The sequence below is a fragment of the Trichoplusia ni genome, chromosome 18 (assembly GCF_003590095.1).
Source record: "Trichoplusia ni isolate ovarian cell line Hi5 chromosome 18, tn1, whole genome shotgun sequence".
Classification (NCBI taxonomy): domain Eukaryota; kingdom Metazoa; phylum Arthropoda; class Insecta; order Lepidoptera; family Noctuidae; genus Trichoplusia; species Trichoplusia ni.
The window spans coordinates 1,855,515-1,867,227 of NC_039495.1; the positions used below are offsets into that span (position 1 = coordinate 1,855,515).

At 37.5% G+C, this 11,713-nt stretch overlaps 2 protein-coding genes across 2 annotated transcripts; both read left to right on the plus strand.

Moving 5' to 3' along the window:
- Positions 1 to 1,507: 1,507 nt before the first annotated feature.
- On the plus strand, positions 1,508 to 5,007 carry LOC113502974. The gene is made up of 5 exons (XM_026884753.1): positions 1,508 to 1,888; positions 2,252 to 2,359; positions 2,819 to 2,918; positions 4,357 to 4,499; positions 4,745 to 5,007. The coding sequence occupies exons 1-5, from the start codon at positions 1,837 to 1,839 to the stop codon at positions 4,849 to 4,851; spliced, it is 510 nt and encodes a 169-aa protein (XP_026740554.1). The 5' UTR covers positions 1,508 to 1,836; the 3' UTR covers positions 4,852 to 5,007.
- A 1,168-nt stretch (positions 5,008 to 6,175) lies between these two features.
- On the plus strand, positions 6,176 to 7,891 carry LOC113503215. Its single transcript, XM_026885101.1, has 3 exons — positions 6,176 to 6,567; positions 6,901 to 7,010; positions 7,482 to 7,891. Exons 1-3 carry the CDS (start codon positions 6,477 to 6,479, stop codon positions 7,830 to 7,832), a joined length of 552 nt encoding a protein of 183 aa, XP_026740902.1. The 5' UTR covers positions 6,176 to 6,476; the 3' UTR covers positions 7,833 to 7,891.
- The last annotated feature ends 3,822 nt before the right edge of the window (positions 7,892 to 11,713 follow it).

Sequence of the window (11,713 nt, forward strand, 5' to 3'; positions counted from 1 at the left end):
ATTTTCTTTTTTTGTGCGCTTTCACTTCGAGTATATTTTCAGAAATTCGGTTATTCTGGACCACTTTCATCTTTTAAACGATTTTTAACAAACATATCTGAAAACACTTGTACACCATTCGCCTTTTAAAACAAAACAAATTAAATTGAAATCGCTTAATCCATTCGGGAGCTATTAAATCACAGATAGACAGACACGTCAAACTTATCACACCTGTCTTTTTGCATCGTGGGTTAAAAATGTATGATTTCAATTTATTTTTAGTAGATAGCTTAGGAGTTGTCTGCAGCATTATTGATGTAAATTTCGTCTACTGTTTCCAGGTTTCCATTTACGCGGATGTGGAATACTCATGCATTGTAATGAAAGCTGATGACTCCGCGGTATTTGATCCGCCGAAGATCGTCCTCCGACGCTGGTGCTCCAGCCCCCTCATCCAGTGCTCAGACTTCCAATTCATAGACATACATTTCGACGTCGAAATACATTTTCATCATCGAATGCGTTTCAGTATCCAGGCTTACGGGAGAGAAGCGAAGGTCCTGAATCCAAGGAAGTTTATCAGGTTGTTGAACGGTGGTATAACTAATCCAGAAATTCCTGCGTACAATGAGACCAGATTACTTTACTTTCCTTTTGCATCGAACAAGTCCGATGTTATACCCTGGTACAGGACACCTTGAAGCTGATGGTACAAAGATGGCTGTGGCGTGCGATTTTGAAGCGAATTTAAAGTAAATGAACTATATGCGTCCATGTGCACTGAAACTTTTTACATTTACGCCCTTCATAAAATTGTGAATTTGAATTTCAAAAAGTCTCTCATATCACAGTAATTGTAAAGTTTTCAATATTGTGTTCTACAATCAGACTTCCCAAAAATACAAACTTGTGTAGGATATAAAATTGAATCAGTTTTCGCAGCTCCCAAACAAACAGATCGATTTTGATGCAGTTTTGTTTTTGTTTGAGAGCAGACGTGAAATGACGTCCTTTTTAAGCAAATTCTGCTGCGGGCAGGTAAACTACTCTCTAGTTTTAACTTTTTCAACTGAACCTTTTGTACGTTTGGTTACCGTTACCAATTATGTAGTATTGGTGTATAGTTCATAATATGTGAAGATGTTATTGCCGTATTTGAGAAGTCGTAGCTTGTAATGATTTTGTACAAAGTTATAAAATAAATAAATTTTAGTGTAGTTAAGAGAAACTTTATTTCTTTTATTACTGCTTTTTTGAAACTCAAAAATCTGAAGAAGAAATTTTGGAGGCATTCGCTCTAAATAACTTAGATTAGGTTGCCCTTATGACGTAAGGTTGAAGGAAATCTGAAATCTAAGATGACCTAAGGCGAAAAGAATCGTACAAAAATGTTTGTCCAGCAATGGACAACGATTCGACAGATAAAAATGAGTGCTTCTCGAATCCCATTTCCTCTTGTAATAATATACACAAGTAAGATGACATGCCCAATTATAAACTTCAATGATCGACCCGAGAAGAATTTGTTTACGAAAACATGGATATCATTCCAACATTTCTATTGTCTTATTTACTAACATTGACGGCTGAATAAAGTCTGATATTTTTGAAGACCGTGGTTGTGAATGTGTCATTACGTTGTATTCATTCAATGTAGTTGATTCATTGTTTCGAAAAAATATATGAAATTTAATAAACATTTGTATGCTCTTCGGAGAGTTTCTTTAAAAGTGTGAAAATCTGTTTGTCTACTATTGAGATTTTATGTAAAATTTTGAGTATCTCAAAAGTGCGACCAAAACTGTGAAAAATAGTCGGGTTTGAATCAAAGGAAGATTGAAATTTGATTGAATTATGCGTAAATTATTTTGGTTAATTTTTTTATCTTGTTTAAATACTGGCGCTGGTAAGTGATTTTTGTGATGTTACTGTTAAATAAATAAATAAGCTTAAATGCGAAAGCCCATCTCCTATCTTCTGGCCTTTTCCATTAGTCTTTTCTTTTGACATCTAATTTTACTGCAATACAAAGAATGATCTCGTTAATTTTGGTATGAGATCAGAATAACACTTCAGATATTTAATTGAGTTTTCAAATTCTCAAAAGTGACTATGTCTAAAATGTCATGCCTCAAAAATTATGTAACATAAAAAGGCCAGATTTTCAAGAAAAAAAGAATGCCATCTAACCCTTACATTCTCATAGCTTGCGATGAATCTTGGGTAGTGAAGAATAGTATTAAGTAACTATATCGTTTAAATATTTCAGTGCTGACAATGTCATGTGGTATCGACAAGTCGCGAGTCAAACATGTGTATGAAGGACTGGCGCGGATCGAGACCTACCCATGGCTTGGATTCCTCTACTATCCTTACAGTAAGTGGTAATCCTAATATTTATGTATCATGGTGACCTTGGGTTTGTATGTATGAGTTGAATCGAGGAGGTTTGAACGCGACTTTGTCAGAGTTAGATATATGTACTGTCTTAATTATTTTAGGACATCACTGAGAACCGGTGAAAAAAAAGATCGATCGCGAGGAAACTGAAATCCCGACTCACAGTAAGCGGGTGTGGTGATCAACGATCCTAATTTGGGACGAGGCCTGAGCCCGGCTGTGGGACGTATATGGCCTAGTTTTATAATTAATATAAGTACGAATCCATTGACGACCTTCTTCTTCTTCCTGTTACTTAGGGATGGGTTTCCTGATTCGTCTGCATCAGGAAAAGCCTTGAGTAGTTTTTAAGCAAATAGGCTTCGATAAGGTATGTTTCACATCTAGTGCAAGCTGTTACATTATTAATATTAATTCATTTTCTTTTCCTCTTTAGCGTTTAAGAAAAGATTCACGACGGCCGTGGTTTTGGTGACAAAACAGATTGCGCTTGCATCAGCTGCGGAGATCGACGCTATGCCAAAAACGGATTTCAGGTAATCATTCGATATTTTAGAAATCGTCTATGTCTTGCTTTTAATGTTCATGGTGTATCCCCTGATTATTAGTTATGTTTTTCAAATTAATTGTTTTTCTTTTATGTTTGCTACTTCAAATTTCAGACTGGATGACTCGTTTGTCTTACTTGGTCATTAAACGTGAAATTTGACTTAAAAATTATCGAGTTTGGCCCAGTGGTTGTGAGGGTTATAAGATTTTGCTCTAAAAAAATGTATGTGTACATATAAACGTAAATAATATTTATTGTTTTTATTTTAAAACTCTCAACTCTTCAGTATTCATAATTGTTTGTGTTTATGTTATTATGTGATTGTAACGCGACTCGGTCAGTTCATCTCGTAACAACGTTGTAAGAAAATACATTAACATCTTTGCTTCTTTAAAATAAGAAGGTCTATGTAATCGTAAACATGTGGGAGAATGTTGAGAAAAGATAAAAGTGAAAGGTTTCGCTTTCTGTCCCCCAAATATTTAACGGTTCGACCGATTTTTATTAAAAAGCGAGTATTCTCAGACACTCGCACATAATTCATCTAAATTAATAAAAAAACAAACTTAATTGAAACCGTTCGGAAGCTATAATGCCACAGACAGACAGACACACAGACACGTCAAACTTATAACACTCGTCTCTTTACGTTGGGGTTACGATAAATAGCTCTGTCTATCTGGAATAAACTTGAATACTTTTGAACTCGGTTCCGTCAAGTATACAATATCTCGAGCATTTTCTAAACGCCGCCTGAAATCTGACAATCAACTAGACAGGTAAAAACTAAAAAATACAAGCTTTACCGTTGTGAATACTCTCATTTTCTGATGTTCAGTGAGAATTTAAACCCAGGAAAGTGAAGCTTTGCCAGACAAAAATAAAAATATGCAAGACAGCTAAGTCGTTACTACCTGAAAGTTGATCATTAATAATTAGGCTGTAAAGTTTGTAGCATACCTATCAAGCTGTGAAGGGCGGGCGATACGACGTGCATCTATAGATAGTTATCTATAGATCTTATCTATAGATAGTGCGCTTGGTGGTACGTGGTCTCCACTCCAGAACTTTTCTGCCCCATCGGCCGTCCAATCTTCGCGCTATGTGGCCCGCCCATTGCCACTTCAGCTTGCTAATCCTAAGGGTTAGCAATACCATGAACTGCTGGAGAAATTATGGAGAGGCCTATGTCCAGCAGTGGACTGCTATAGGCTGAGATGATGATGATGATGATTTGACTAGCAGTCCCAGATAAGGTTCTTTTGCCATACTGCAAATTCGCGACCTCGCCACCGTGTTAGCTCATGATTAAGGACTCCGGTTAAGTTCGACACTAGTCGGGCGATCCCAAACCGCTGAATGATTGAATAATGTTTTTTGTTTATAATGTCTGCGTTTAGTTACTAGTATTCATTTTATTCTAGGTCAAGAGCTAGAGTAGTCTTAGGCTACAACTGCAGCGCTCCCGGTATCGGCATACGAGACTACTCCTATCACCCGGACTTCGCTAAGGATACATTCAGTACACTTGCTATGATACAACTGGAAACAGATCATGTGAGAGTGGGTAAGCAGACAAGTTACGTTTCCTGCTTAGCAGTGAACGTTTAAAGTAAGAAAAAATAAAAATAACATTCAATTTCTCCGCTAACGACATTTCCTTAATGTTGAACTGACTAGTTATGGTCAGGTTACCTGTCAAAACGGAATAAACTTGAATTATTATATTTCTTTCTAATGCGATGTTACATTGTTTTGGTTTACTTAATTTTATTAAACCGAGTAAGGTTCACAGTTTTACTTTTGTTTCAGAGTTACGCCCTATCTGTCGTCCTCCATCACATTTTAACAATCAGCAGTTCTTTGCCATGGTTTTGTCTGATAGTAAGTATGCTTTTAACAGAAAGAGTCATACTTAATATGTTTTTTTATAAAATCACCACACAATGGGAGCCAGCGGATGGACTCTGAAGCCGTGGGTGGCCTAGGAAATGGGGACGGTACGATCGAAACGCGTGAGCTGGTTCCATTTACCCTAGGACAGAGAACCGTGGACGGATTTAAGGAATCCTATTCTCAGTAGTGGGACACAGTGGGCTTCACAAAAATTACAAAAGTCATTAGAAAGTTTGGCGTTTGTTTGCAATACGGCAAATATATGCTAAAACATTCTAGATAATGTATAAAGCACTGCCTTTATTTTTAGACTGTTTGTACTCCAGAGTGAGAGTGTATAAGATGGAATATGTATCTCCTGAAGCTTGCAAGAATTACTACAGAAGAACTGGAGTAAGTATGTCCAATATCGATACCATTGTGTAGGTTTTCTAAATTACAATATAATTATAAAAGGCCTCAATCATGTAATGAGACGAAAAACACAACTAGATTGGTGGGTGAAAAATGGGAGAGTATATTCCGAATAGTGCAAGGCGCCCTGTAGCCAGGTGGGGTGATTCGTAAGGCAACGGCCAGGGATTTTAGGTGGAGAGCTGAAGGTTAAGCTCAGTGGCGTACCGTGGGAGAAGCCCATGCCCTGTAGAGGACTGAGACGATCTGATGATGATGATCATGATGAGATTTTTTATTCAGAAATAAAAAAAGAATGTTTCCAGTACCTTTGAATTTGTGCTAATAGAACGATCATAGAGAAGTTGAGTTTTTGAACTGTGTTACCAAAAATAATGAGACAAATTATCTTATAAATGATGTTATAAAATAACAGACAGCGACTCCTCTAACGAGCCTGATCTACCGAGGTCAGAGGCCCAGAGTGCATGAAAAATTGCGAATAGATTTTTTTATCTAAAGTAGTACATGATGGACAGATAAACGTATTTCAGTTGGACATTGACACGATGTGGCCATCGCACACGGCTTGTGCCAGGAGTGTGAGAGGAGGTCACTGCGTCTGGCGCAGCGGAGCTATCCTCGTCGTGAAGATGGGGACACGATGGAGATTGGTAAGTATTACCGTGCTGGTGTAAAATTGCAAAAATCGCTTCTTGCCAGCATCCTGTCATCAGATTCCTTCTTTATGGTGATGGCAGTTGGAACAGTTCGATTCGCAACCGGAACGCCGCGTCAGCTAATGGTTAAGGACACCAGTTGAGTCCGAAACTCTTCGGGCTATCTTGACGTACAATGTACGAAGTTACGTATGCGTAACCTCGATTAAATAAATCCACCTCCTTCCAAAAATGTATGATGGGGAGTGGAGGGGGTTGGGAAGTAAGTGTTTTTTATGTGGGTTTCGTTTGCTGTCGATGGTTCTTTCCATATGAGTGAGGATATTGTTGGACTTGGTTATCAATATGAGTGAGGATATTGTTGAGATTTGCACAGGTTATTTTTAGAAAACAAATCGACAAGGAAATAGAAAATAAATTTATACGGATGGTTACAAGTGACAGGGACTAAAAACCTAAAACCTTGCTTTACAATAAAAGAGAAAACGGATTCCATTAAGGTTATTCACTTTCAGCTAGGTTTTGGAGTATACGGTCCTGGCTGTCAGGCTCCAGCCAGGTTCCTGGACTACGGCATGTACCATACTTGGGTAAAACGTAGCATCGAGAAGATCGGAATTCCAACAGTCAGCACTTTGGCAGACAACCACATAGTGTTACGACGAAGTAAGAAACATTTAAAAGTAACTTTCGTGAGATTTTATTTGTTTGTGTCTCCGGAATAGGCGTCCGTTCTTGCCCTTTGGTTGAATGCGACTAAAAGGAACGACAAAAAATATATTTTCGTCAAATGCTATTTATGGCAGTGAGAGAGACGTAGGTCGTCCGATAATGGCTAAGTAACACTATTCACCATGTGGCTTGATCTAACTATTTTATGGGACACCACGTCTAGTTAATTCTTTTTGTATATTGATTTTTTGTGGAAGTGGAAGGAGAAGGTTAAACATGAAAGGTCAAAATTATTTACATCCTCATTATTGCAATTGTATTTTTCAGGCATGTCGAATGTCCAAAGATTTGGGCCTTGTGACACCGATGAGACAAAACGTATCATGTACTCTGACTACACAATGGTCAAACCAAGAGACGGAAGGATGGTGTATAATGTAAGTAATTAGTTCATCATCATCATCATCCACAGCCTTTATCCTCCCAGTGCTGGGCATAGGCCTCCCCTTTCTCGTGCCATTTTCTACGGTCCCGTGCTAGCCTCATCTAGACTCGACCCGAGACCTTTATTATATCATCGACCCATCTTGCTCCCGGACGAACGACGCTTCTTTTGCCTTATCTTGGCCACCATTCTGTCACCGCCTAAGTAATGAGTTACTTCTGTCTAATCAGAAGATTACAGGGCATTTGAACAAAAAAGCCGTCAGATAGATATAAAATTAAATCAGATGTATGTACGTCATAAAAGAAATGAAAGTAGTCAGTTAAAGTAGAGTTTAACCTGATAATCGTTAGTGGTGTACCACATTCGATTTGTTTCATTTTTGTAATGTCAATACAAACTAAACCAACGTTACTATCGTGATAATGATTCATTATTAAACTATGCAACTTTTTTTTTCCAGGTTTCAATATACTCGAACGTCGAATACGCTTGTGTTGTGATCAGGGCCGATAAACTATCGCAGATAGTTGAAAACTCCCCCAAGATCCACCTCCGACGCTGGTGCTCCAGCAGGCAGTTGACGTGCTCCAATTTCCAATTCATAGACATACATTTTTACGCAGAAGTGGAATTTGATATGAAGTTAGGTTTCAGCGTGATAGCGTATGGCAGGGAAGCGAGGACGATCAGCCCTCAAAAGGTCAACAGGTACCTCAATTCTGATATACGTCTACCAATCCCAGACTACAACGAAACCAAAGCAATTTACCAGCATAATCGGGCTGCATACCCCTGGTTTAGGAAACCTTAAAGCTTGTTTAATTTTTGTATAGTGAGAAAATATGGAAAGATTATGGAATTAAAAATGACGTAAACCAAGCAAAATTTCAGCAAACAAATTTCGGTAAAGTTCATTTTACCTGTTACTTATTAAATATTATTATTAGCCTATAGCTGAGTGAAAACTTCGCAGGTTTTAATTAGTTTTTTTTTCAACATTATTTAGCACGTCTGACAAGTCACTTTAAATATGTCAGTCAAGTATCAAACAGGGTTTTTCATACAAAACTGTAAATTTCTGATATCATTCCAAAAATTATAACGGTTTAAAAACAGGAACATTTTGCCTCACTGGTCAATATTCTAGTATCGAACTTTTCCAAGACTCTACAAAGTTCATTTTAAAACGGAGTCCGAAGTTTGATTCCCATTTGCATAATTTGAACTGTCGAGAAATGAGAAGTCGTTTTGTTAAGTAAATGTTACGGTATAAAATATAAGGGTCGCTGTATAAAGTTCAAAATAGTTTACTATTAGAATATTTATGTTTAGTAAAATTTTTCGGTTTAATATTTGAGAACATTTTCAAATTTTTTACTTTTGACGATTATTTATTATACTTCTTTTTTGTTTCTGATGATTTGATTGAGAATGTAATAGTGCCATGTAGCAGTAAGATTGAAATTGTAATTTTAAGTTTTTTTCATAAGCATAATTACTATGCGAGAAAAGGATGGCAATAGATTTAGACTTATTATAGAAATAGAATGATGGACGAACGACACTTTACTTCTTCTTCTGGTATCAGAGCTTAAGCCATCTTACGTAATTTATTACACCCTTAAAAATTCAGAAGAATTCTGATTTCACTTTCTATATAAAGATGCTTACAGCCTAAAAGATGTTCAGAATTGTCATCGTAGGTTTTCTTATTGACTCTGATTTGGGTTATGTACATATGTATGCATGGTCTGTATGTGTTTTAAATAATTATAAGATTTATTAATAAAGATTGTTGTATTTGACTGTTTTTTTATTATCTTGTTCCTTAAGAGCTGTTTCCTTTTAAACAGATCCTTCGCTTCTCACATGAACGCCTCAGTTTAGAGCACCAGCTAACTCACAACGATTTTTTGCAGGTCTGCAGATGAAAGGCAAAAGTGTCATTTCTCCCTCCGTTATTTTGACAACGTGACATACACTTGTCACTTCCACAAAAAAATTGCTTTCATTGATGATAGAAATGTTCCTTTATAGGATACGTCGTGCAGTATTGTCACTTTGAAAATGTGGACCAGTTTTAGTTGATATAATGCCAGAGAGAGATTTAAGTGGGCGTTTCCCGCCATAATTCACAATTAGCAAGCCGCTATACGAATTTACAACGTCCAACGGCGCGTTGTGATGGAATCGAATATTCTGCTAATGGCAATTGTGGTGTTATACTCGTACGTATTCACTTATCGTATGCATATTAAAGCTCGTTTTTTGTAAGGACTAGTTTATTTGTTGACAAATATTTATATATGCATTTTTTTTAATATATAGACTTATTAGGTGATGTTTATTTTAATAACGTATACCTAAAACCTTATACGTAAAATTCGTAAATAACTTTAGCACCTTACTCGCCCTTAGTGGCTGGACCGATTTGAATTGAATTTCGTGTGTAGGTATATTGGTAAAGTATTTCTGAATCGCTTGGGAATACTATAGGATAGCACTGTTTTTCAAGGCACTTAGCATTTAGCGTCTTAATATAAATAATAAATGGATATTGTTGTGATTTGAGTGTATCTTGTCAAATCAGGTGTTTTAGGTGTGAAATTAAAGTAACTTCAAAAATAAACTAACCAAAACTGGACTTCATAATAGCTAAGGAACATGACAAACCTAATGAGTTTAATTCGACAGATTTAGAATCATTACTTTGACTGTGTCTTTGTATAGGATTTGGTTTGTCTTGGTCGAGGCCAGACAATATTGTGTTAAACGATTACGGGCAGTTAGACACGAGTCAGAAGTCACTAATAATTTAACAAGTCGTGGATTACAGAAAAATGAAAAATGGACATCATATTAGACTGGTTTCATAACTGTTAGGGAGAATTGTTTGCTTTTGGGCGGAAGACATGTGTAGCGCTAAAATATTGTTACACAGCAACGCTGGTAAGAACTGCCGGTTGAGACCGTCCGCTGTAAAATGGTTACAGAATAGTTCGGGCGCATCCAAATGGGTGCCCCTACTCAGTGGGTCCTAAAGGAGCCTATGCCAGATTTTCAGAAAGGCGTATACGTGGCCCCGGTACTCTAAAGAGCAAAGGAAAGAACATGGATGGGTTTTAGTTCGTAAAAGTCTGACTCTCCTCTCAATCTAAAGCGGGAGGAGTCATTGGATGACTTTCGATCCGGACCATTTCGGTATTTAGAAATAAAAAGGGATTTTTGCTCCATGCATGTTTCTTACAAGTAGCCTACATTTTCGTCAATGTAACTTCTGACCTGTGTCGTGTTCGACACGGCAAACTTGAATCCTGTATTTGCGTTGAAGACTCGATGTAAATTGATTATTCCTAATTTGATTTGAGGTTCAGTGGAAATCAACTATTGTTGACTATTGTTACTTTACTTAATGTTCGACCAAACTGTAGGGACAATTTGGTCTAACATTAAAGTCGGTAACGGTCGGACAAGTAAAATTTAAGGAAATAATTTTTTTTTATAAGTCTATTTATAAACTACATGACGTTATTTTCTACTATTATATTGATTCACACTGAATAACTGTTGTGAATATTCAGACGCCTTGCTTTTTCTTAATCCATACAATTTAAACAACTGCCAATCTGACGTCTCGGGGCACCGCCTGTCCTCATAGCGGCGTTCGGTGGCGGTACCCTCTCGCCTCCAGCCCTGGTTTGATCTATGGTCCGGTGGGAGAAGGAGTGGAAAGCAGTCGCCTTCTGCGAAGCGGTCATGCTGGCAAGGGAGGCGGATGAACACGCGGGGCTAATGAAATGAAATGAAATCATTTATTCTGCAAATAGGATATTTCATCACTTTTACATGTCTTTTTATAAGAACGCTGGAGTCGACATTTCCTATCTGACTACCCTGAGAAGAAATGTCGAAACAAACTCAGGGGTCGTAGTCTCTTTTAAAGTCCAGACAGTTTTAAAATGAGAGTAAAGTGTATAAACTAATGCAGAGTATTTCAATGAAATGGATAATAATATACCTGCATAAGGTTTATACTTACAAATATAAATATATTTTGGAAAAGATAAAAAAAAAACGCAAATAAGTTGCATATTGGATTAAATAATAATTATTAAGAGCCAAGTGAACCAGCGGCCATGGTAGGCGATCCGGCTGTCGGGAGCCACGTGATGTTTCCCGGCCACCGTAGGCGGACGACCAGGCCCATGCCGTACGGCCCGTTCGTATTCCATGCGCCTCAAATAGATGGCAGCAAGTTTTGTGCAGCCCATTAGGGCAGATGCCTTCCGGGGCAGCGGGACTGTCTGAAAAGGTTACCGAGGCCCCGGTACATAAAGGGCAAACATTACATTATGGAACGCAATAAATTATTGAGTATTGAGAAGTCTGACGCTCCCTTCCGCTCAACTCAAAGCGGAAAGAGTCACTTGAGGTTATCCCATCCGAAAAAAAAATGACCGAAGTCTATAATGTAGACTATCGTAGTCCGTATATTGATCAATTGATTTAAATATGTACAATCCCATATACCTTCGTGATATAAACTCGAACCCACACAAATACAAAAACAAATCTCAAACTTTTCCTCTCTATTTCCGTCCGTTGACATTCTCCCGTATCATTCGTTCATTAATTATTCACTCGTTCACTCAGAGTGAACCCGTAGGAGGATGAGCCTATAATGCTACTAAA